Raw genomic sequence first — 27,303 nt, 5'->3', positions numbered from 1 at the left:
CCTCACAAGCTTCTTTTCCACCCTGAAGCATGCTGGGATGGGGGGGTGACCCTGCCAGGCAGCAGGTCTACTCTAGGCAGAAGCTCCCCTGCATCTTACTGCAGCTACCGCAGAACTAGTTTTGGAAGCAGCTGTTAGAACCCAAAGTCAGGAGGCTGTGGAGAAAGAGACTGAAAACGCCAGGTCCACTCCTTCCCATCGTCGTGTGAAGGGTCTGATCCAAACAGTTCCTCCTTCCTGCGTTGTCCCTTCCGCCTCCCTCCTAAGTCCCCTGCCTCCTAATGCCATCGTAGTGTAAGACAGCCACACGGTCCAAACTGCCTCTAGGATTTGGGGAATCCAGCGCACACGCACACCTCCCTGCTCTGTAACGTGCCCCCTTATCTCTAAAGGAAGCCGGCAGCAGCCAGGTACCAGCCTGCCTCTGCTGCCAGCTCCCCTCCCACAGCCTCTCAAACAGCACTAGTGAAGTGACAAATCCACCCTGAGGAGCAGACGTGACATGTAATTTCCGGCCAAGAGGATTTTTCCAAAACAATCTACCGTATTCTCGGGAATACGTGCCAATCCCCCTTCCGAGCCAGCCCTCTCACCTCTGCCCTCCCTTTTCTCACAGCCCTAGAGGGAACACAACAATTGGGGGAAGGGAGGGTGCTAGAGCTCCTCTCCTGGCCAGAGGACTATCTTGCCTCCACATGTCAGCCCCACCGAGCCCAGTCGGCCTCAACTCACCTCTGTGAGCATGGCCAAAGCTTCTGGACCAGGTCCAGACTGGCTCCCCTCGGTATCTCATCCCAGGGGGAGCTGCACCAGGCAACCCCACACCTTGGGGTCATCCAGGTCTGACAGAGCACTGGTCTGGTGAGCAGGCTGGTCAGGGGCCCAGGGAGAGAAGGGGATGATTCAGACACATACCATAACTGTCCACACCCTCTCCATCACCAGGACACGGGGGCCCCACTCCCTCCCAGGGGAGCTTGGCAGCTGAGGTCCTGAGGCCAGGCAAGGCTGAGGCATATTTGCCAGCAGTGCTGGGCCTACCGGCCCCGAGTCCAGCCCTAAAGGCTCTTCAGCCATCTCCTTAACTACTGTAACAGTACTTCCTAAGACTTCTGAACGTGCCCTTCCTTTCTCAGTGGGTGCCCCTGGAGGTCATCTCCTCTCAGGCCACGACTCCCATTACCTCCATGCGCTGTCTGTCTCCATTTCTAAGCCCCTGAAGCTCTAGACCCACTTTTCCAGACATTTACAGGACAGCCTCACCAGGAGGATGCACAAGGACCACAAATTCTGCATATCCAAACTGAGCTCATCATCACGCACGGAAAGCTAGCCAATGGCTGCTCCTGTCCCCTGACTGAAAACATCCCAAGCCAACACCAGCCACCCAGGCTAAAAACCTCACCTCTGCCCCCTCCTACATCCATCATCCTACCTTCTCCACTGGCCAGGCCACAAAATCTTGTTGTTTCTGCCTCATTATTCCTCCCATCAATACCACTGGGATCAAAGACTCAAGACAGGCCTGAGCTGAAATCCTGGCTCTGTCACTTTCTAGTTCGGCAATTTGGGGGCAAATGACTTAACCTCTAAGCCTCAATTTCCTCATCTGTAAAAGGGGATAAATATTACCTCCTTCATAGAGTGCAGACTGAGTAAGATAATAGCACACTCAGCACAGCACCTAGCACATAGTTGCCGATGGCTATTACTGTCATCTGAACACAGATCTGCAGTCCCTCCCCTGCGTCCAGCCTTCTGTGACTGCTCACTGCGCCAAACCCAAGGCCATTCAGGATCCACTCCTTGCCTATTTGTCCAACTCCGTCTCTCACCATTCCCTTCAAATGCCTCCATGTTCAAACCGTCCAATACTTGCCCTTCCCTTGACCCTCTCTTCTTTCATTTTAATATCTCTGTGCTGTTCTCTGTCCTTCTCTTTGTCCACATGAACTCCTACACACCCAAGGCCCAAATCAAATCATTTCCTTTGTAAATTCCCCTATCCTACCCCCAAATGGTTATTTCTGCCATGCTTCTCAAGTTACTGTATTAACATAATATTTGAAAACAATAGTGGTATAAACACATAATAGTACATGTGGAAAACAGCCAAAATAATTAAAAATTGTAAATTATTCATCATGCTCTGATCCTTCAAGGCTCACTGTTCCTGTAACACTGTTAATACACAATTCTACTGAGGGAGTCCTACGCACACAACTCTACTGTGGTCTGGACATTGTAAAACAACCATCTGTTTATATCTGTCACCTTGAAGGCAGAATCTGTCGTGGCATCTGATCAAGAGTTTGCTGAAAAGGATTTCCAGCCTTCGCGATGGACCAAGGAAAGGACACTGAGTTCTCCAGGGAGCGGATACCAGCTCACTCCCCGTGGACACCAGGAATTAGCCTGTTGCGCTGCTGGCCATGGCTTTACTCCTTGCACTACCCCCACCCTCCACCATTACTTCAAAGCCAGTAAAGCAAGTACCTTCATGAGAAGAGAGGCTGCAAATCTCATCATAGCCACTCCTGTCCCAGACCCACTAAGCTACCTTGCTCCCACAAAGCCATTTCAGCCCTAGGACAGCGCGCTCGGTCACTCGGGCAGCAGGAGCCATGAATCAGCCGTCACCACGAAGGCTGCCTTCTCCAACTCTGGAGGGAGGGCTGAGGTACAGGATACCACATGATTGACGGGAAGGAAGTCTGGTTCGTCAGGCATACCAGCCTTAAGGAGAGAAAGAGGGGGGGCACAGGGGAGTGACAGAGTGGGAAGGCAGGGCACAGAAGCAGGAAAGACACACAGATATCGGGACCCTCCTATGCCTCATTTCCTTTGATTCCAAAGGAGACAGAGGTGTAACTTCAAACCTGAAAGGAAAGGATCTGACTAAACAGCATGACACAGAGTCCCACACTGAATTCCACCCCACCCCACTGTACCAGCTTGGGGGTGAGAGGATTCTGGAGCGATCTCATGCTCTACCAGCTAGCCACTGGCACACCCACGCTGACACCCAGAGATAGGACACTGACGCCCTCACACATTCCTGGAGCACCCCTCTCCCCCGCACACACACACCAAGCGAGTGTGACAGAGAATAAATTCCTACAGCTGCCTGGGTCTTGTGCACAGGCGCACCACGCACACTGCGCTGCGGTGCCAGGGCTGGGACGCAGGCTGCTGCAGGGCCCTTCCGCTCGCCACTCCTCTGGCCCAGGCAGCGTCACGCACCAAAGCTCAGGAAGGGAAAAGGATGTAGTCCCCGCAACCAGCCACTCCCAGAGCTGCCCAGCTAGTTACCCAGCCTGCTGGCTCGGGCCTCACCCCACCCCCACCCCCTCATCCACAGCCTAGAGCTGAAGGGGCCTATTGTTAGGCCCTGAAGGTGGGGTGGGGGAAAGAAGCCAGAGCTGTGAATTGTACAGCATTTACTCTGCAAGAAGGACTGCTCATCCCTTGGGGACCACAGCCACACCAGAACCCTGGAAGCTAGAAATGTCCAGTGTAGGGCAGGTTGCAGGGCCCAGGAGAGGAGTCTGAACCTGGGAGTAAGAGAAATGGCAGGCACTTTACGGTATTTCAGACACCTTACATTCTACAATATCCTGCCCACCCATTTTTGCGACAGAGAAACTGAGACCCTAAAAGAGGAAGAGACTTGCCTGGTCCACAGCATTAAGAACCTGTCATGAGGAATGGATCTCCAGGAGCTGGAGGCTGTCAACAGTCCAGAGTGGTGGCAATTCTCTTCTGGCCACGGAGGGGAGCCCTGCCAAAGTCAGGGCCTAGTAAAGGTCAGCTGCCCCAGCAGGAGACCCAGCAGACAGAGGACAGGCAGAGACAAGAAGCCAGTGTTCTCCACACCCGGCTGGCCCTTGGCTCCAGCACTCCCAGGATGTACAGCTGCTGCAGGGAGAGACCAGACCAAACCTTTCACCCATACCCCTCCTTAGTCGCTCACCATGGTCCTATGATGTGCTAGGGTTTGGGGGACATAAAGCAGGAGAAGTCATGGTGCAGGTTCTTTACTAAAAGCTTTGTCTTCATTGACCGATTAACCCCCGCCCCTTACTACCCTACACTAGCCCCGTTTTACAGATAAGGCAATTGTGGCTCTGGAGAAGTGAGCAGGGGCACCCAGAAAGGAAGAGATGAAGCCAGGATTCAGTCCATATACAACTGTGCACTGCATTGCTTGGCTCAAGGAAGCAGGACGATGGAGGGCAAAGCTGGAGTCTTATTTGTTAAATATGCCGATACTGAATGAATTCATGGATTTGGTGAGGAAGTTTAAAAGATGGGGCAGAGGTTCCAGGGAAAGACAGTAAATTGCAAACATGCACATAATTTTACTCCTTCCCAAAACCCCACCAATACTATAACTTAAAAAGAAAAATGTTTTGAATGGCAGAAGTCCCTAAGGATGGAAAGAACAGTAGAGACCATCACTACAAAACTTTGGAAGCTGGAAAACAGATAGACCAGTGACAACCGAGAGGATGTGGTCTCCGAAAACTAGAGCGTAAACCAACAAAGGCGAAGACACAGGATACAGGAAAGCAGGAGCTACAACCCAGAAGGGCTGTGAAGGAAATGCCCAGGCTGCTGACGGGAGATCCCAGGAGGACAGCTCAGCATCAGGGAAAGAAAGCAATCAGTCCATGCACGCTGCTTCGGGACACATGGCTCTGAGACTTTTTCCAAAAGGTGAATTTGATAGAATACCTGATTGAAATGACATCTTGAGAAATTTCAACAGCTACTGGAGAGTTTGACTAATTGAAAGGTACATAGAAAACTAAGCAAACAAGAAAAGCAACTCCAGAGAGAACAAAAAGTTATGTAGGAAAGGAAAACTGATCACAGTTTATTAGACCATAACAACGTAGACATGGAGAGTAGATTGATGGGGAAAAAATGAGATAAATCTAGAGTGGATGGACTGAAAAATGGGAAGGGTTAAAGGGTGGAAGGGTGGGAATGAGGGAATTAAAGTCAAATCCTCATCTGTGACCACGATGGAATAACAGATCAGATTGAACCTCCTAACTGAAATAACAACAAAAAGGACAACACATACAAAATGGTTTTCAAGACACCAGACATCATATCATGAAACAAAGGACAGTGATACCTGTGAGACAGAAAACAAAGGAGCTCAGCCCTACAGTTGGGTTTCCAAGCTACACTACAGAGAAGGAAACCAGTCAGATCCCAAAAGACTCCCTGAACTGAGGAGAAGGAACTGAGAGTCTGGGGAGACTCAGGTGGCCAGAGTCCACAGAACAGAGACTCAGAGAAGAGAGAGCACCACAGAGGTCTGTAAAGGGTCCCCTTGAATATTCAGCTGAGTACTGATCATCACATGAATGAAACTACCTAAGGTTGGGGGGAAAAAATAACCCCAACAGGATTACAAGTAACAGTGCCTGGTGCTCACAAGGCTGGAAAAAGTGCCTATTTCTAACAGCCAGACTGGAAAAGCTAGGCAATGGGTAGAACACACAAACGGGTCTTGCCTCAGCAGTGGGGAATCATTAACCCTAGACTGAGCACAGCTCTGGTCCCACCTAATGAATTTTAAAAACAAGACCCAAGAGGATCATACTGTTTCCAAGTAACTACATCCCAGAACAAAGCTTAAGAATATTTATAGGAATAGAAAAATGCACAGCAACCAACAAGGTAAAATTTACATTGTCTGGCATCCAATGAGAAATTACTAGACATGCAATGAAGCTTTATCTCCATAGTGAGGAGATAAAGCAATCAATCAAAACGAACCTAGAAGCGACACACATTAGACTTAGACAAAAACAAACAATTATAACTATATTTTTAAAGACTATAATTGAACTTCTAGTATAAAAACCATACTGTAGGAGATAGAAAAAATAAACTGAATGGAATTAAAGGTAGATTAGACACTGCTAAAGAAAAACTTGGTGAACTTGAAGACAGTATTAGAAATTATCCAAAATAAAACAGAGTAAAAAAGATTCTTTTTTAAACGAACAAAGCGTTGGTGAGCAGTGAAACAATTTCAAGTGGCCCAACACACACACACACACACACACACACACACACACACGTGGAGTTCCTGAGGAAAAGAGAGAGGGGAACAAAAAAAAATATTTGAAGAAATAATGGCTGAAAAATTTCCAAATTTGTTGAAAACTTAAGCCCACAGACTCAAGAAGTTCAGTGAACTCCAAGCACATGAAGGAAACTACACCAACATACCTCATAATCAACTTGCTCAAAATTCGTGATAAAGAGAAAATCTTAAAGAGTAGCTGGGGAGGGCGAGGGAAGATGTTATATACAGACAAAGACAAAGATGACAGCAGATTGTTTTGCAGAAACAACAGAAATGAGAAGACAGTGTCACAACGTCATTAAAGTACTCACGGAGAAAACTAACGAGAATTCAATTCCAACGGAAATATCCTTTTTTGTTGTTAGTTCATGTTTTTTATTAACCCATATACAATTACTTGCCTTCCAGTTTGTTGAAGCAATAGGTCAGATGATATTTGCCACAAAAATGTCTGTCCAAATGGCTATCCATAAAAACTTCAGCACCACATTTATGTGAAGGGCACTCCCGACGAAGGCAACTGATTTTGCCATCCTCATCAACCTTGTAATATTAACCTCCTTTCTGTTTTGCTTATTCTTCCTGGGAGTAGTGTAAGACGTCTTCCTTTTCTTAGCACCGCCACAAAGTCTCAACACAAGATAAACAGTGGACTCCTCTGGAAAGCTGTAGACAAAGTACGTCCACCTTCCAGTTGCTTGCCAACAAAGATCAGTCTCATCAAGAGGAATTCCTTCCTTACCCTGGATCTTAGCCTTTACATTTTCTATTGTATCTAAGGGCTCAACCTCAAGAGTGACGATCTTCTCCATAAGGGTATGATGAAGCAGAAAGTGGAAACATCTTTTTAAAATAAAGGTGAAAGAAACTTTTTAAACATACAAAAGCTGAAAGAATTCACCATCAGCCGGTAGACCTACACTACAATAAATGTTAAAGAAGTCCTTCAGACAGAAGGAAAAACAAGACCATATAGAAATATCAGTCTATGCAAAGAAATTAGCAGCACTGGAAATGGCAACTACATGGCTAAATAGTTAAGATAGTTTTCTTATTATTTAAATTACTTTAAAAGGTAAATTGACTGTTTAAACAAAAATAATACCACTGTAGTGTGGGGTTTATAACACGTATACCATGTTTCCCTAAAAATAAGACCTAGCCGGACAGTCAGTTCTAATGTGTCTTTTGGAGCAAAAATTAACATAAGACCCGGTCTTATGTTATAGTAAAATAAGACCGGGTTTTATATTAATTTTTGCTCCAAAAGACGCATTAGAGCTGACTGTCCGGCTATGTCTTGTTTTCTGGGAAACACGGTAATTTTTTATACTAACAGCATAAAAGGAGGAGAGAAATGAAAATATCCTATTTTAAGGCTCTTATACTAATATCACTTGAAAATAGACTACAAGTTAAAGATGTATATTATGAATCCTGTAGACAATACAAAAAAGAAAACTATCCTCATAAACACGGATACAAAAATTCTTCACAAATTCTTTAACAAACAGAATCCAACAATATATATAAAGAATAGTATATCATGACCAAGTACCGTTTGTCTTAGGAATGTAAGGTTGTTTTAACATTTGAAAATCAATCAATGTAATTCAACATATTAAAAAACTTTCAAAAAAGGAAATCCTACGATCATTTTGATAAACACAGAAAAAGCATTTGACAAAATCTAACATCCATTCCTATCAAAAATCTCAGTGAAGTAAGAATAGAAAGGAGCTTCTTCAACCTGATCAAGATCATATATGAAAAACCTCCAGCTAGTAGTATCACGCGTAAGTAAGGGTGAAAGACTGAATGCTTTCTCCTGAAGATCAGGAACAAGGAACCTAATGTTCTGTTCAACATCTAGAGGATACAGACAGTGCAATCAGGCAAGAAAAAGAAATAACAGGCATAAAGATCAGAAAAGAAGTAAAACTATCTTTACTAGCTGACGACATGACAGTTTATGTATAAAACCCAACGGAAGCTACAAAAAAGCTACTAGAATAAGTCAGTTTAGCAAGGCGGCAAGATTCAAGGTCAATATATAAAAACCATATTTTGTATTTATATATATAAACAAACAATCGGAAACTGAAATTTGAAAAAATAATACCATCTTATAGCAGCATTACCGACAATAGCCAAAAGGCAGGAGCAACCATCTACGGATAAATAATCAAAATGTGAAATATTCATACAATGGATTATTATTCAACCTTAAAAAAGAAAATTCTTACACAACATGGGTGAAAACTGAATACATTATGGTAAGTGAAAAAAGCCAGTTACAAAAGGACAAATACTGTATGATTCTACTCCTATGAGGTATTTAGAGTAATCAAATTCATAGAGACAGAAAGTAGAATGTGGTTGCCAGGGGCTGGGGTGGAGGGAGAAATGGAGTTATTGTTTCATAAGTATAGCGTTTCAGTTTTGCAAGATGAAAAAAGTTCTGAAAATGGATAGTGATGATTGTTGCACAACAATATGAATGTACCTACCACTACTGAACTGTACACTTAAAAATGGTTAAAATGGTAAATTTTATGTTATGTATATTTTATGACAATTAAGATGAAAAAAATTTAAAATAAATAACTGAATTATCATTAAAAATACCATTTACAACAAGTACTAAAAATATGCAATACTTAAGGATCTATCTGACAAAAGATGTGAAAAATCTATACACTGTAAACTACAAAACATTGGTAAAATTCTTTAAAATCTAAATAAATAAGAGATTTATATTGTTCATGGGTCAGAAGGTTTAATACTGTGAAGATATCAATTCTCCCCAAATTGATCTATAGATTCAATGCAATCTCAATCAAAATCCCAGGTTTTTTGTAGAAATTAACAAATTGCTTCTAAAATGCATATAGAAATGCAAAGAACCTAAAATAACTAAAGCAATTTTGAAACGGAAGAACAAATCAAATCTTACTCTGATTTCAAGACTTAACTATAAATCTACAATGATCAAGATAGTGTTGTACTATCTTGTAAAGATAAAGACAAATAGATCAATGGAACAAAACAGTCCAGAATTAGGTCTACATATATACAGACAACTGATTTTCGACAAAGGTGCAAAGGCAATTCCAGATAGAAGTCTTTTCAACAAATGGTGCTGGAACAACTGGATCTCCACATGCAAAAATACTGAACTGCAATTCATACCTTACACCATACACAAGAATTAACCCAAAATGGAGAACCCATAACTATAAAACTTCTAGAACAAACATAGGAGAAAACCACCGTACTTTGGGTTAGGCAAAGATGTCTTAGACATGACACCAAAAGCACAATCTATAAAAAAATAAGTTGGTAAATTGGAGTTCATTAAAATTGAAAACTTCTGCTCTTCAAAAGACACTCTTCAGAGAATTAAAATGCAAGCCAGAGCATGGAAGAAAATATCTGCAAATCATATATCCAACAAAAAGCTTATATCCAGAATATATAAAGAACTTTCAAAATTGTGAGAAAAAAACAAACCCATACAATTAAAAAATGGGTAAACAATTTGAATACACACGATTAAAGATATACAGATGATGAATAAGGACATGAAAAGATGCTCAACAACATTAGTCATTAGGGAAATGCAAATTAAAAGCACAATGCGATGCCACTACATACCTATTAGAATGTCTAAAATTAAAGAGACCAATCACACCAAGAGCTGACAAAGAAGTGAACAAACGAACTTTCATACACAGCTGGTGTATGTAAAATGGAACTACTTTGGAAAACAGCCTGGCAGTTTCTTAAAAGTTAAATGTACACCTACCATACATCCACTCTAGTCCTAAGGATTTACCCAAGAGAAATAAAAAGCCTTTGTTCATACCAAGACTTACACAAATATTCGTAGTTTTATTTGTAATAACCAAAAACTGAACATAACCCATCAACAGGTAAATGGATAAACAGACTATGATCTACAGATAATGGAATACTACTCAGAAATACAAAGGAATGAGCTATTGATATTCACAACATGGATCTCAAAATAATTATGATGAGTGAAAAAACCCAGGCAAAAAAAGAGCACATGCTGTATAATTCCATATACATAAAATTCTAGGTTATGTGAACTAATGAATAGTGACAGAAAGCAAACCAATCTATTATCTGTGGAACGGGGATGGCAACGGAGGGGTGGGAGTGAGGGATTACAAAGGGGCCCAAAAAACTTTTGAGGGTTTGGGAATAATGAATATGTTCATTATCTTGATTGTGGTGGTGGTTTCATGGATATATACATATGTTAAAACACTAAGTTATATTTTAAATATGTTCCATTTACCTTATGTCATTAGACCTCAATAAAACTATTATTAAAAACAAAAACAAAAAAAGCACTTCATCTTCCAGAATAAAGCACAAGGTAGGGGATAATCATGGGTTTAAGGGCCAGAGCAAAACATCTGGGAGTACAGGTCCCTCCTCCCCTACATCTGCCAGCCAGGGCTGCTGGGGAAGTGGGTACCAGGCTGGCAAAGAAGGGTCTGAGCCCTCTGCACTCGGGACACAGCAGGGAAAGGCACGGCCCACAGCACAGACAAGACAAGCCCAGACATGTTTGCTTGCCTCAAGACGTTACACAGCAGGTAAGCAGTCTAAATCCAGACCTGTCAGAGTCCTTCTCATCTTCATCCACCACAAGTTCAAAAAAGTCCACCTGAAATAGGGTGATGATATGTGCTGTGTGTGTATTTAAACAGGCAATTCAATTCTCTCTGCACGGAAGCCAGAGCGCCAGACCCAGTCTGGTCATCCCAGAAGATCCAGGCGCCCTGGACACAGCACCTGAACTCCGGGTGCATGAGTGTTTGGGGTGGCAGTGAGACAGGCAAGCGTGGGATGAAGCTGACAAACGGGTTTGGGTTTGAGTCTGAGTGAGGGAGGAGCAGGCTAACCGGCTCCTCTAGCACCGTCCCAGCAGCTGCCTGGCTGCCTGCCTAGAACGTCACCACCACTCGCTCTGTCTCTACAGGAGAGGACTATCTCCACCCAGTCTGCTTCACACAGGGGTTTGGGGACCATGTGACTCAGAGCCACACCTTGGGCTGGGGTAGAGATGGGGCCCATGTAAGGTCCTGAGGCAGGCAGCAATTCTGAACACCTTCCCCCTAGCCCCCAAGGGACAGTACCAGATAAGAGGGGAACAGCCCTAGTCGGAGGAGGCCCAGAAGCTGGCCAATCAAGCCCCTCGGGGCCAGGAATGTGTAGGCCTGGCACCCAGGCCACGAGGGAGTCAACAGGAAGCCAAATCTAGCCCGCACCCCTGTAAATACCACCTCTAGGCTGGGCGAGGAGCTGGCCCCAGCTGGTACAGAACCCATGATGCCACAGCTGCCCATCTGTCCACCTCGAGTGGGTGGGGCTGAGGTCTGGAACACAGAGGATGCCCAGAGTCCAGCGGTGCAAATACCTCCTTCTCTCCCATCCCTTTCAGGCCGGGGTCCTGAGAGCCCATAAGGAGACAGACTCACTCCCCAGTAGCGCTCCACCCTTCTGCCCACTAGTTATCCTTGGCTCTGGGCCCTCAGTATTAATCAACTGTGACAAGAAGGTGTGGCGGGAGCAGGTCAGGCTCGTGCCCAAGGCACTGACTGCCATACTCACACCTCAGCTCACGTGGCCAACAGGGCTACAAGATAAGGCCCTGTTAGCGCAATGCTGCCCTCTTCCCTTTTTTAGAATGTGGTTTTGAGGACTTAAGGCAACAACCTATGCTGATAGCACCATCCCAGCTATGGCACCGAGGCACCCCTAATTCCACAGATAAACAGGTGGAGGGGTGACTACTTCCTCTGCAACCTCAGGCTGGGGCTACCCCTCTCCTCCTTCTGCCCAGGCCTGGCAGCCACCCAGGCAGTCTCACCTCCAGTCTAGACTCTAAGGAAATGCCCCATCACTCTAGCTGGCATATACAGCACTGGAGGGAGGGTTCCTGCCTGGCTGTTGTGAAAACTGCACTGCTTCCTCCCTCCCCAGACTTAAACACAGGGCAACGAACAAAGGCAGTTTAGAGACCACTCTCTCCTGAGGTAACTGCAGCCCCCCTGCTTCCAAACATACCAATTCCAGCTGAGAACAGAAACAGGGCTTCCTTACCTGCTGCCTTCTGTTGCCTCCCTGTAGACACAGCTTCGATGATGTCCAGGCTGAGGTGGCAGAACACGATCCAGCAGGACACTGCCTGCACTCGGGCAGTGGCTCCCAACGCTCTCAGGTTCACAGCGCTCTTCTGCTCCCCACTCCCCAAACTCCTACATTTTGCCCTCGGTTTGGCCCTAGGGCGTTACTGGCTCGACATCCAGCCTGTAGGTTACCACCTCCTCCTCCGCCGGCGCCTCCGGATCCTGTGCCCCTCAGGGGCCGCCTCTCCCTCCTGGGACCTCTTCCCGTCCAGGTATGTTTCTTGGACAGCCAGCACCACCTGTCCCTCCTGCACCCCGGGCAGCCAATTTGCTTCCTGCACCCCTAGGCGTCCCTCCCCCTCAGGCCCCTGGGGCCCCACAGGCCGCGCCCTCCCCACCACCTCGAGTCTCCCTCGGCGAGTAGGGACCTCTCCTAGAACCACCGCCTCCCGTCTGTGGTGCCCGCAGCTCTCCCAATAGTGCTCACCCTGCTCCCCGGAACTTTCGAGCCCCTCCCCGCGCTCCCAGGAGCGGTCCCCGAACTCGGACAGCTGCAGTGGCCTGCGTGAGCTCCCCTCCCCCCGCTCCTGCACCCCGGCGCGGGCCTCCCCCCGCTCCTGCACTGCGGGGATGCCGCCTCCCTTCTCCTGGTACTGCTTGTGGGGCCCCAGCCCCTCCTCCTGCACCACAGGCCAGCTCGCGGAGCCCGTCCACAGCGGCGGGCGCCTCCAGTCCGCGCCGTCTGGCGGCCCCCACACCACCCCCAGGCTGGGCTCGTGGCCGCGGCCGCCCCGCTCCTGCACCCCCGGACCCACCCCGCCTTCCTCCTGCACGGCCGGACCCACGCCCCCCTGCTCCTCCACGCCGAGCTTCAGCCCGCGGAGGTGCTGCGGGCCCCAGCTGAGAACCCCGACCCGCTGCGGCTGCTGCTCTGGCAGCGCTGGGCTGAGCCCACCACGCTCCTCCTGCGCGCCCCGCCTGGGGTCCCCCGCCCGCACTGCCCAGCGCACTCGCTTGCCCCCCAGAGGCCGCGCGGTCCCGCCTCTCCAGATGGTGCTGCCCTCCGCGCTCGCTCACACCGTCCCCCGCCCGCTCCTTCCGCCCCGTCCCCCGGGGAAGGGGGCTGCGGGGTCGCGTCCCCTCCGCTCCGCTGTCAGCCCGACGTCCCCGTCACGCCTCCCCGCCCTCGCCTCCGGGCGTCGACGTCCGCCCACCGGGCGCCGCGCCCTGCGCCGGCCCCCGCAGGTGCTGCGGCCCCGCGCGCCGGCCCGCGAGCCAGGAGCGCCCGCCCTCCCGCCGGAGTTCCTGGAGCCCGCGTGCGCCTGCGCTGCCTCGAGGGGGCGGGGTCCGGCCCGCCCTCTTAAAGGGTCAGGTACCGCTTACTCCTCCCCCCGCCCCCTCTCTCCGGTCCCCCTATCTCTGGCAGTCTTCATTTCATCCTTCTCTCCACCCCAGGCCCAGCTTGCGCCTTCCTGTGATGCCAAAAAAGGAAGGAGAGGTGAAGTGGAAGGTAGAGAATTCACAATGTGAAGGTGCAGTCAACCACAGCCAATGGAGGAGCACTGAAATAGGAGTCTCGAATTCTAAGTAGCACTTCAGCTCCTGTTGATTTACCATGTGACAGTGTAAAAGGTCATTTCCATCTGACCTCAGTTGCTTCGTTTCTAAAATGAGGAGGTTGAATTGGAAAGTTTACAAGGTCACAATCCATGAGTGTTTGCAGAGAGGGCTTCTAGTCTTAATCCCTAAACCGCAGTCCAGTGGCATAGGAACCTGGGCCACACCCACCCTTTCCCTGAGGCCAGCTGAAGGCAGAGGGTACTGGAAGGATACTTGAAAGAGCTGGTCTGAGGCCTGTGACACGTCCTGCCAGGAGCACAGGCAGAAAGCATCCCAGGCAAGGGGTGGGGGTGGGGGAACCTTGCTTTGCCCTACACTGCTCCCTCTTAGGCCCTCATCTCCCCCAACCCTGAAGGAGAAAATTCAGAGCCCCTCTTCCTAGTGATAGGGCAGCCTGCAGACCCAGCTCCTAGCCCAATTGGAGGCAGTCTTGGCCTGTGAAGTTTAGAACCCAAAGGCTTAGGGCCAGTTGGCCCTGTTACTGACTGTATCTCATCTATTAAATGAGTGTAATAGTAAACAACTCCAGACAGAATTGTCCCAAAAATCAGACATCAGGGAACTGTGTTAAGGATGGCTCTGTCTGCACCCCCATTGTCTGAGATTGGGCCCAAGGGCCCTGGCCAGAGGACAGTAGGGCAATGAGAAGAGGATGTTTTCAGACACCAATGCGGGGGCTGGACTGGGTGGATTTGGATCGGGGCATCTTGCCCTGTGAGGTGGGCAGGGCAACTTTCTATTAAATCATTTGATAACAGTGTGTGTAACGGCAGCCCTTCCCCATGGAGCCAGCGCTGCTGAGCAGGAGATAAATGTACCCTACCAGGTCCAAGAGAGGGTTTAGGGCAGGCAGGACTCTAGGCTAAGGTCTTCCCTCTTGTTTCTCAGGGGAGAAAGTCAGGGGAAAGGAATCTGAGGGGCATCCTCTCCCCAACCTCCCTCAGTAATGACAATTGCTAAGGTTTTTGGAGACTTCCTATGGGTAAGGCCCTGCACATGGCATTTATTCTCATCCAACCCCCACCACAACCCAATGAAGTACACATTATCACCCCTATTTTACAGACGGCAGAACTGAGGCTCTACGTACATGGTTAAAGTACCTTGCTCAGGATCATACAGCTGGTGGTGAAGCCAGAATTCAAATTCAGTTTTCTGACTCCAAAGTCTGCTCTGAACCACTAAGGCACAACAAAGCAACGCCAAACCCAGGAGCCTTGCTTTCGGAGGCATTAGTTCTGAGTAGATTTGGGGGGGAATGGGGTGGCAGGGGGGAGGGTCAATCGATGCAAACAACTGATTTGAAGCAAGCTTCTCTGCTGGTAAATCAAGCTCCAAATCAAACAAAGCAAGGAATCAAAGCGCCTGTATCCTTAGTACTGATAGGTGATTCTTTTAGGGGGACCCAGCTCCCTATTTTCCTATTTCTCCTCCAGTTGCCCTCAAAAGCCAGATCCATGCCTCTTACATCCTTATAGTGCATGGTTATCTGGAGCTTTAGGCTCACAGAAAAGAGGCCTCCTGCTTCTTTCCCCCATCCACCTACCGTGTTTCCCCGAAAATAAGACCTAGCCAGAAAATAAGCCCTAGCATGATTTTTCAGGATGACATCCCCTGAGCATAAGCCCTGATGCGTCTTTTGGAGCAAACATTAATATAAGACCCGGTGTTATTTTCAGGGAAACACGGTAGTCCCAGCTCCTGGACTGTCCCCACAAACCACCTTGAGCACGGGCTGTACTGGGAGATGTCTTTGAGGCCATCTCCTTCTCTGCACTGTTTTGTGACTCCAGTACTAGTAGCCAGGGACACACAAGGAGACTGCTCTGCCCCCAGAGAGCTGACAGCGTAACAGAGGAAATGAGATACAGTCTAAAGCATAAGGCTCAGAAGATTCAGGAGGTAGCTGCAGGGATAACCCTAACCCTCTAACATGCCTGTGCCAATCTCTTCCTAGATCTGGAACTTGAGGAGAGTTGCCCACAGCAGAATGACTGCAGGGAGAAGGGCTTGTCAGGTCTATTTCTAAGTGGAGGTGGACCAAGCTGCCTGAGCGAGGCTTGTGGTGGTGCCCGTAAAGAATCTCCATTGTGAGATGGTTGCACTGTGGGGGAAGCAGGAGGGCAAGGAAGGCACCTGCGGGGTGGTGACAGATAGCCTAGCTTATACCTGCAAGCAGGTGTTCAGCCAAGAGTGGTGGATGCTGCCGAGTGATTGAGCTGAAGATATTTGGTTGTGTTCTGTTTTGTTTTCTAAAATAATGTTTATTAAACTACTGTCACAGCCTATTAGAGGAGGTGAACTGAATTTAGTGGGTTTTGACTGGCTTTTTTTTTTTTAATAAAAGAGGACAATAATAGAGTAGAAAATATCAGAATGTAATTTTTTTTAACCTTTTATTGTAGTATAACATACATCCGGAGAGGTGCAAAAGAAAATTGCCCTACTGTCCTCTGGCCAGGGCCCTTGGGTCCAATACCAGACAATGGGGGTGCAGAAAGAGCCATTCTTCCACAGTTCCCTGATGTCTGAATTTTAGGACAATTCTGTCTGGAGTTGTTTTGTTATTACACCCATTTTATAAATGAGATGCAGTCAGTAACAGGGCCAACTGACCCTCAGGCTCTAAGTCTTTGGGTTCTAAACTTCATAGCCCAAGGCTGCCTCCAATTGGGCTAGGATCGGGTCCGCAGGCTGCCCTATCACTGGGAGGAGGGGCTCTGAATTTTCTTAGCATGCCCTTCATACTCAGAATTTATTTTTAACTTTCTGACAACCCTCCCCCCCCAACCCCCCCCCCCCACACACACACACAGAATGTAAACTCCACAATCACAGGTATTTTTGTCTGGGAATAGACTGGCACCGGTACCTAGAACAATGCCTAGCACGCAGGAGGTGCCAACAATATTTACTGAATGAATGAGAGTGCAATCACAGGTAGTAAAGGTCTTATTTGGTGACATTTTTGTTTCATTATATATACACATATATATGTGCTCTACCTCTTGATAGGAAATCTATTTCTTTCTGTAGGTTACAGTCCAAAACTTTTGAAAGCCACTGCTCCAACTTGAGAAAGTTGTGGAGGCTGTGAGTCAGGCCAGGGCACTGAGCCTGAGTGAAGCAGAGTGATATACCTACTAGATCCCTGCTTCTCAAACTTCAGGGTGCAACAGAATAATCTCGGGATCTTGTTGAAATGCAGATTCTGATTCAGCAGCTTGGGAGTGGGGTACTGAGATTCTGCATTTCTATCTACACTTTGATAGAGCAAGGCCTTGGGCCCAGAGATTCTCAATAATGCTGCATATACTGTGTTTCCCCGAAAATAAGACCTAATCGGACCATCAGCTCTAATGTGTCTTTTGGAGCAAAAATTAATATAAGACCCAGACCGGGTATAATATAATATAATAATATAATATAATATAATACAATATAATATAGTATCTGGTCTTATATTAATTTTTGCTCCAAAAGACAGGTTAAAGCTGATTGTCCGGCTAGGTCTTATTTTCGGGGAAACACGGTAAGAATCATATGGGAGGTTTTTAAAAACACTGGTGCTCAGAACGATTAAATTGGAACTTCTGGGGAGTGGCTCAGCATCCATAGTTTGTAAAAGCTCTGCAGGGGATTCCAATGTGCAACCAGAAATGGTAGGTGCTTAGTTCCCTAGAGTCCCCGCAGTGCCTAGAAAATGCCTGAGCTGAGGCAGGAGTGAAGTGAGGTGTGGAATCAGGACTGGTATGTGAACAGACAATCTGATTCGATGAAGAGTTCTTAGCAAGGGACCATTTGCCTCGAGGTGAAGGGAGGGATATCCGAAAGAATTCTGAGGCATGGGACTGTTTGCTAACCCAGGCCATGTGGTCCCAGGACCAAGAACAGACCGTGCCCTCTCCCTATGGAGCAAGTCAGAGCTCCCCGGAGGTGCTCAAGGGGCCGGGCTCACATGTACCCAAGCAATTCGATTTCAAAACCTTACTAGGGCATTGGAAGGAGGCGCCGCCAGCTGCTTCCGCTGCCCAGCTACAGAAAGGGCCAAATGAGCCAAGAGATACAAACCCTGGATCTACAGGGGCTATTCGGAAAGGAGAGCCATAGTCCTGGGTTCTACTGCCCCCTGGCGGACACCTAGAGTTGAAGTTAATAATCAATAAATGGACCAGTGGCTACAGGTACTTATCTATGTAAGTGCAGTCAGTGTTTGGCACAATCATATAAGACATGGCCCAATATGCATAATCAAGAAATTGCTATTAGGGAGACAAGACTAAACATATGAAGGACTGGCTCTTTTATTCTTGACCGACTCCTTTATGTCCATGAACCATGAAATCTGGCTTCCCCTGGAACTTAGTGTACTGACTTTAGAAATGAGGAGCAGTCAGGTCTTACACTTAAATGCTGAGGTATTTTTTCACGTCTATACCTTCTTGCTGTTTCTCTCTCCTTTGTTTAAATCTCCCCATTTGTAGTGTAGACACAGCACATCCTTAGCTGACTGTTTCTTCTTCCTTTTGCTCAGATGATGACCATCCCAGGAAAGCCCACAGTTTTCTAGGTATTTATTCTACAGATAAGCCTCTGCTTGTGCACAAAGATGACTAACAGATAGATAGATAGATAGATAGATAGATAGATAGATAGATAGATAGATAGATAGATGATAGAAATGGATAGATGCTCAGTTAAATATAACATGCAGTAACAAAACGGAACTAGCTTAGATGTTCCTTAAAATGGGACTGCTAACACAAGGTTATGGCATATCTGAATAATGCATAATATACAGCATTTTTAAATGTACTTTAAAGCATAAAGTATATTTATTTGTATAGCTGTGACTCATTCGAGGTTTATAATTAATGTGAACAAAGCACGATACTGTAATGTATATGTGCATTTTTATTTTACTATTTTATTAAGGTATAACTGATGTACAATACGTTACACAATTTAAATTTGTATAACTTGATGCGTTTGACTTAAGTATACATACTTGGTGAAACCATCCCCACAATCGCATTTCCAACATCCTCAAAAGTTTCTTTATGCCCCTTGGTACTCCCTCCCTGCCATTCCTCCCCACTTGCTCTAATCTCTCCCCCCCACACCCAGGCAACAAGTGATTTTCTTTCTGTCACTATAGGTTAGTTTGCCTTTTCTAGAATTTTATATAAATGGAATCCAGTTTCTTTTCAGAGCTAAGTAGATATCCATTGTATAACTATAATACATTTTAATAGCTATTTGGGTTGTTTCCATTTTGAGCTATTACAAGTAAAACTTCCATGAACCTTTGAGTACCAGCCTTTGTAGCTACATGTTCTCATTTCTCTTGGATGAGACCTAGAATGGCTGAGTCACATAGTGAGTGTATATTTTAACTTTTAAAGAAACTGCCAAGCTGTTTTCCAAAGTAGTAGTAATATTTTACATTCCCATTAGTAGAATATAAAAGTTCTAGTTGCTCAACACCATCACCAGCACATGGTATAGTCAGTCTTTTTAATTTTAGCCATTTTAATGAATGCGTAGATATCTCCCTGTTGGTTTTCATTTGCATTCCCCTGATGATTGGTGATGTTGAGCATCTTTTCACGTGCTCCTTCTTGTACACTTTATTTTGTGAAGACCTATTCAAATCTTTTGCCCACTCAAAAAATTTGGACTGTCTTATTATTGAGTTGTAAGAGTTCTTTATATCTTCTGGGTATAAGCCCTTTATCAAATATATAATATGATTTGCAAATACTTTCTTCCAGTATGTGGTTTGCCTTTTTATTTTTCAAATAGTTATCTTTTGAAAAGCAACATTTTTTAATTTAGATGAAGTCTAATTGATCAACCTTTCACTGTGTCAGGCTTTTTGAATTCTATCACCATTGCCTACCCCAAAGATTTTCTCCTGTATGTGTTTTTCTAGAAATTTTATAATTTTAGATTTTTACATGTAAGTCTATGATCTATGAGTACGTTGAGTTGATTTTTGTTTATGCTGTGAGGTAAGAGTCAATGTTCATTTTTTCCTCCCTGTGGATATCCAGTTGATCAAGCACTGTTTGCTAGAAAGACTTGTCTGTCTCTTATTGAATTGCCTTGGCATTTTGTAAAAACTCAATCAACCATATATGGATGGGTTTTTATCTGAACTCAATTGTATTCTATATATCTACGCTTTTACCTGTACCAAACTGTCTTGATTCCTATAGGTGTATGGTAAGTCTTGAACTCAGGTAGGGTAATATCTCTGACTTTGTTCGTATTGTTCTTCTTATCCTCTTTCTCTGTGCATCATTCCTGGAAATACTACAATACCAAATCAAGGAGTGAAGCAGATGGAGCAAGCTCCTATTCTGTCTCCCTGTTCCAAAAACCCGTTTACTATATTATCCTCGGTAGAGACATATTAGATAATAGCAGATACTATACTTGACCTTAGCCAAAGACCAAGAAGTGATTCTTCTTTTTAAAAGTTGCTTCACTGGGTCTTCTGCATCTCCATATAAATCTTATTATCAGCTTGTCAATTTCTGCAAAAAAAAAAAAAAAAGCCACTTAGAATTTTTTTTATTAGTTTCAGGTGTACAAAACAATGTAATAGTTAGATATTTATCATTTATATCCCTCACACAGTGATAACCCCCCTCCCCCATCTACTACCCCTCTGACATCGCACACAGCCATTACATTTCCACTGTCTCTATTCCTAAAGCTGTACTCCACTCTTGTAAATATATACATATATATATATATATATATATATATATATATATATATACATACATACATACACATATATATATATATATATATATATATATATATATATATATATATATATATGATTGTAGTTGACATTCATTATTGTTCAGCTTCAGCTTCAGGTGTACAGTGCAGTGATCAGGCATCTTCCCTGAAGTGGTCTCCCTAATGAGACGTGTCCATCAGATACCCCACAAAGTCTTTACAACATTATTGATTACATTCCCCAAATTGACTTTCATATCCCAGTGGCAATCTTGTGGTTACCGATTGTGCTTTCTAATCCCCTCGCCGTCCCCCTTATCACCACCCCCCCTCCCATGTAGCAACCCTGTTTTTCCTCTTTGTCTCTGAGACTGTTTCTGATCAGTTCATTCATTTATTATTTTCTTTAGATTCCACATATAAGTGAAAGCATATGGTATTTGTCTTTCTCTGTCTGACTTATTTCACTTAGCATAATGTTCTCTAGGTCCATCCATATTGTTGCAAATGGTAAGATTTCATTTTTTTTTAAGATTTATTTTTTTTATTGGGGAAGGGGAACAGGACTTTATTGGGGGACAGTGTGTACTTCCAGGATTTTTTCAAAGTCAAGTTGTTGTCCTTTCAATCTTAGTTGTGGAGGGCACAGCTCAATTCCAGGTCCAGTTGCCGTTGCTAGTTGCAGGGGGCACAGCCCACAATCCCTTGCGGGAGTCAAACCGGCACCTTGTGGTTGAGAGGACACGCTCCAACCAACTGAGCCATCCAGGAGCTCAGCGGCAGCTCAGCTCAAGGTGCCGTGTTCAATCTTAGTTGCAGGGGGCGGAGCCCACCATCCCTTGCGTGAGTCGAGGAATCCAACCAGCAGCCTTGTGGTTGAGAGCTCATTGGCCCATGTGGGAATCAAACCAGCAGCCTTCAGCATTAGGAGCATGGAGCTCCAACCGCCTGAGCCACCAGGCTGGCCCTCATTCTTCTTTATGGCTGTGTAATATTCCATTGTATAAATGTGCCACAGTTTCTTAATCCAGTTGTCTACCAATGGGCATTTCAGTTGTTTCCATGTGTTGGCTATTGTGTATAGTGCTGCCATAAACATCGGGATGCATAAATTTTTTCAAATTAGAGTTTTGGATTTCTCTGGATAGATACCTAGGAGTGGAATTGCTGGGTCATAAGGTAGTTAGTTCCATTTCAGTTTTTTAAGATACCTCCATACTGTTTTCCATAGTGGCTGCACCAATCTGCAATCCTACTAACAGTGCATGAGGGTTCCCTTTTCTCCACATCCTCTCCAGCACTTGTTGTTTGTTGATTTATTGATGATAGCCATTTTGACTGGGGTGAAGTGGTATCTCATTGTGGTTATTTGCATTTCTCTAATGATTAGTGAGGTTGAGCACTTTTTGATATGGTCTGTTTGCCATCTGTATGTCCTCTTTAGAAAAATCTCTCTTCATGTCCTCTGCCCATTTTTCAATTGGGTTGTTTTTTTGGAGTTGAGTGAGTTTTTTTATAAATTTTGGATATTAACCCCTTATCGGATATATCATTGGCAGATATGTTCTCCCACTCAGTAGGATCCCTTTTTGTTTTATTGATGGTTTCCTTTGCTGTGAAAAAGCTTTTTAGTTTAATGTAACCCCGCATGATTATTTTTTCTCTTACTTCCCTTGCCCGAGGGGATATATCAGTAAAACTCTTATTCCAGGTACTGTCTATAAACTTTCTTCCTATATTTTCTTCTAGGAGTTTTATGGTTTCAGATCTTACATTTAAGTCTTTAATCCATTTTGAATTGATTCTTGTATATGGTGTAAGGAGGTGGTCCAGCTTCATTTTTTTGCATGTGTCTGTCCAGGTTTCCCAGCACCATTTATTGAATAGACTGTCTTTACCCCACTGTAAATTCTTGCTTCCATTGTCGTAGATTTAATGACCATATAGGCCTGGATTTATTTCTGGGCTCACTATTCTGTTCCATTGATCTATGTATCTATTTTTATGCCAGTACCATGCTGTTTTGATTACTGTAGCCTTGTAGTATGATTTGATGTCAGGTATCGTTATACCTCCCACTGTGTTATTTCTGAAGATTGCGGAGGCAATCTGGGTCTTTTATCGTTCCATATAAATTTTAGGACTATATGTTCTATTTCTGTGAAAAATATCCTTGGTAGCTTGATAGGAATTGCGTTGAATCTGTATATTGCCTTGTATAGGCAGTATGGACATTTTAACAATATTAATTCTTCCTATCCATGAACATGGTATGTGTTTCCATCTATTTGTATCTTCTTTAATTTCTCTCCTCAGTGTTTTATAATTTTCTGAGTACAAATCTTTCACTTCTTTGATTAAATTTATTCCTAGGTATTTTATAGTCTTTGAAGCAATTGTAAATGGGATTTTCTTAATTTCTCCTTCTGATATTTTATTATTGGTATATACAAATGCAACGCCCCTTAGAATTTTTATTGGGGTTGTGTTGACTCTATAGATCAATTTGGGGACAATTGACATCTTGACAATATTGAGTCTTCCAATCCATAAACATGGTATATTTCTGCATTAATTTAAATCTTTAATATCTCTCAGCAACATTTTGTAGTTTTAAGCATTGAAATTGTGGGTATCTTTTGTTAGATTTCTTTCCTAAGTATTCTGTTTTTTGGTGCTACTATAAATTGATTTTTTTTTTTACAATTGTTTGCTGCTAGTACATAAGAATGCAATTGATTTTAGTATATTGACCTTGTATCCTGTGACTTTGATAAATTCACTTATTAGTTCTAGAAGTTGTTTTGTAGACTATCTGGGATTTTCTATCTAAACAACCATATACTCTGCAAATAAGGGCAATTTTCTTTCTTTCTATTCTATATGCCTTTTCTTTTTTTTTTTTTCTTTTTTTTTTGCCTTGTTGCACTGGCTAGGGTATCCAGTACAATGTTAAATAGAAGCAGTAAAAATGGACATCATTTCCTTATCCATAATCTTATAGGTGAGCAATTCAGTCTTTCACCATACAATATGAATATTTGCTGTAAGTTTTTCATAAATTCCCTTTTATTAGTGTGAGGAAGTTCCCTACTATTTCTAGTTTTCTGAGAATTTATGAATCATGAAATGGTGGGAATCTTTCCAGAAGCTTTTTTGCATCTGTGGTGTAATTATATGGGTTTTCTCCTTTATTCTGTTAATATTATGAATTCCCTGATTATTTTTAATAATTTTATTGATATATACTGTATATACTATAAAATTCACTCTTTAAAAGTGTACAATTCAATGATTTATAACATAGTCACATAGTTCTGCAACCATCATCCATACATAATTGTAGAACACTTTCATCACTGCAAGTAGAAACCCCATACCCATTAACAGTCACTTGGTATTCCCTCTTCACCTAGCCTCTGGCAATCACTAATCTATTTTCTGTCTCTATAGATTTACCTATCCTGAACATCTCATATAAATGGATTCATATCTTATGTGGTTTTTTTTGTGAATGACTTCTTTCACTTAGCATAGGGTTTTCAAGGTACCATGTATTAAAATTTAATTTTTTATGGCTAAAGAATAGTCTATTATATGTATATACCATATGTAGTTTATCCATTCATCTGTTGATGGATACTCAGGTTGTCTCCGCATTTGGACTCTTGTGAATAATGCTATAATTGGTATACCAGGAGTAGAATTATTGGATTATATCGTAATTCTATGTTTAACCTTCTGAAGAACCACCAAACTGTTTTCCACAGCTGTTGTGCCATCTTACATTTCTATTAGCAATGCATGAGGGTTTCAATTTCTCCACATCCTTGGCAACACTTCTTATTTTCCTTTAAAAAAAATAATAACCTTAATTTATGAAGTATAAAGTGTGTGAAGTGGTATCTCATGGTGGTTTTGATGCATTTCTTTAACGACTAAAGATGTTGAGCATCTTCTCATGTGATTATTGACCATTTGTATATCTCCTTTGGAAAAATGTCCATTCAAATCTTTTGCCCATTTTTAAATTGGGTTGTTTTTGGTTCTTTGTATATTCTACATATTATCAAATATATGATTTACAATTTTTTCTTCTATTGGTTGTCTTTTCACTCTCTTAATAATGTGCTATGATGCTTTTATTTTAAATGAAGTCCAATTTACTTTTTTTTCTTTTTACTTTGTTTTCTGTGCTTTTGGTGTCATATCCAAGAAATCATTGCCAAATCCAAAGTTATGAAGGTTTCCCCTGTTTTATTCTAGGAGTTTTATGGTTTGGGCTTTTAAGTTTAGGTATTTGATCTATTTTTTGGTTAATTTTTGTGTATTGTTGGACTATCTGCTGGATCTATTAGGTTATGGTGTTGTTAAAATTCTCTATTTACTTATTTATCTTTTGTCTGGTTGTTCTATCCATTATTGCGAGTGGAGTATTGAAGTCTGCAACTATTATTTTAGAAGTATCTATTTCTACTTTTAATTCTATCACTGTTGTCATATATTTTGGGGTCCTATTAAGTACATATATGTTTATAATTATTATATCTTCTTGCTGTATCAAATCTTTTATCAATATATAATGTCCTTCATCTTTGTAAACTATTTTGATTTAAAGTCTATTTTGTCTGATAATATAGCCACCCAGCTCTCTTTTGCTTACTATTTGCATGGACTATCTTTTTACTTTCAACCTCTCTCTGTCCTTATATCTAAAGTGAGTCTCTTGTAGACAGCATATATTAATAGATGGATCCTTTTTTTTTTTTTTTTACATTTTTAGAGATCATCATAACAGATTTTAATATTTGCATAATGCCTTAAATATTTTCATAGAATTACATGCAATACAACAATGAGGCAGATATGATTATGGAGTTTTCTGGTCAGAAAATTAAGGTCCCATGAGGCTAAGCCCTTACAGAAGCTTACACAACCTGGGAGGTACCCTTTTTTTTTAATTCAATATGCCAATCTCTGCCTTTTGATGGGAGAGTTTAGTCCATTTACATTTAATGTGATTACTGGATTAATAAGATTTTATTCTGCCATACATGTTTGTTTTCTGTATGTCTTATTTTTTTTGTTCCTCAATTCCTCTATTCTTTGAGATCATTTATGATTTAATCTTTTGTCATATATTAACTCCCTTATTTTCTTTTCTGTATATTTAAAAATTATTTTCATAGTGGTTACCTTGGGGATTAAAATTAACATCTTAAACTTATAAAGACCTACTCTGAATAATACCAACTTAACTTCAATAGTATACACTCTGCTCCTGTACCTCCCTGTCCTTTCCTCTTTATATTCCATTTTCCCTGAAAATAAGACCTAGCCTGGCAATCAGCTCTAATGCGTCTTTTGGAGCAAATATTAATGTAAGATCTGGTCTTATTTTACTATAAGACCCGGTCTTATGTAAGACAGGGTCTTACATTAATTTTTGCTCAAAAAGACCCATTAGAGCTGATTGTCCAGCTAGGTCTTATTTTTGGGGAAACACGGTTGCTATTGTCACAGATTACATCTTTATACGTTGTATGTCCATTAACATAGGTTTATAATTATTGTCTTATGTATTTGTCTATTAAATAACATAGGAAAAAGAAAAACTACAAACCATACCAAAAGTACAATAATACTGGTTTTTATATTTACCTTTACCAATATGTAGTTACCTTTACCAATATTCTTCATTTTTTTCCTGTCTTTGAGTTATTGTCTAGTATCCTTTCATTTCAGCCTGAATGACTCTCTTTAGCCATTCTTGTAGAGCAGGTCTGCTAGTAATGAATTCCCTAAATTTTTGTTTGCTTGGAAATGTCTTAATTTCTCCTTCAATCTTGAAGGAAAGTTTTGCCAGATACAGAATTATTGGTTGAATTTTTTCTTTCAGGATTTAAAATATGTTGTCCCATTACCTTCTGACCTCCATGGTTTCCAAAGAGAAATTAGCTGTTAATGTTATTGAGGCTTTCTTATATGAGTCACTTCTTTTTTGATGCTTTCAAAATTCTCCATTTTTCTCTTTCAGTTTTGACAATTTGACTGTATGTGTCTTGGTGTAGATCTCTTTTGAGTTTATTGAACTTCTTGAATATGTATATTCATGTCTTTACTCAGATTTGGGAAACTTTAACCATCATTTCTTCAAATATTTTTTCTGCACCTTTATGGCTCTTTTCCCCTGGGACTCCTTTTTCTGAGACTCCTATAATCCCTATTTTTTATGGTCTCACAAGACTCTAAAGCTCTGTTCATTTCTCTTCATTCTTTTTTCTTTGTGTTCCTCAGACTGGATAATTTCAAGTCTTATCTTTAAGTTCATTGATCTTTTATGTGCTCAAATTTGATAGTGAATACCTGTACTGATGTTTTCATTTCACTTATTTTACTTTACAGCTCCAGAATTTGTTTGGTTCCTTTTTATAATTTATCTCTCTTTACTGACATTTGTTCTAGTTTTCCTGATTTCCTTTAGTTCTTTGTCCAGTTTCCTTTAGCCCATTAAACATATTTAAGACAATTGATTTAACTTCTTTAATAATTCCAAAGTCTTGGTTTCCATCAAATTATTTTTTTCCCTGTGGTTGGGCTATACTTTCCTGTTTCTGTTTCCTGTAATTTCTATATTGAGGACTA

At 42.9% G+C, this 27,303-nt stretch overlaps 1 protein-coding gene and 2 pseudogenes across 6 annotated transcripts in view; all 3 read right to left on the bottom strand.

Annotated features, from left to right (window-relative positions):
* The window catches only part of TNK2 (tyrosine kinase non receptor 2), a 39,542-nt gene extending 25,973 nt beyond the window's left edge, over positions 1-13,569 (bottom strand). For 2 of the 6 annotated variants that reach the window (XM_019723635.2, XM_074330308.1), the window contains exons 1-2: positions 12,254-13,569; positions 10,765-10,814 (exon numbers count right to left, since the gene is read on the bottom strand). Coding sequence is in view for 1 of the 6 variants with exons in the window: in XM_074330288.1 (XP_074186389.1) it covers positions 3,675-3,688 (14 nt within the window). In the remaining 5 variants the exon portion in view is untranslated. Of the gene's footprint in view, positions 1-3,674; positions 3,704-10,723; positions 10,815-12,253 lie in introns of those variants that run through there. The other 4 variants (XM_074330267.1, XM_074330303.1, XM_019723634.2 and 1 more) reach the window with 4 other exon arrangements.
* Positions 3,802-7,272, bottom strand: LOC141571108 (ubiquitin-ribosomal protein eS31 fusion protein-like; annotated as a pseudogene).
* Positions 13,570-20,192: 6,623 nt separating the features above from the next.
* Positions 20,193-20,369, bottom strand: LOC141568126 (U2 spliceosomal RNA; annotated as a pseudogene).
* Positions 20,370-27,303: the final 6,934 nt, after the last annotated feature.

This window comes from Rhinolophus sinicus, linkage group LG01, assembly GCF_036562045.2.
Source record: "Rhinolophus sinicus isolate RSC01 linkage group LG01, ASM3656204v1, whole genome shotgun sequence".
NCBI classification, from domain to species: Eukaryota; Metazoa; Chordata; class Mammalia; order Chiroptera; family Rhinolophidae; genus Rhinolophus; species Rhinolophus sinicus.
This window is presented reverse-complemented; position numbering and strand designations above follow the sequence as displayed.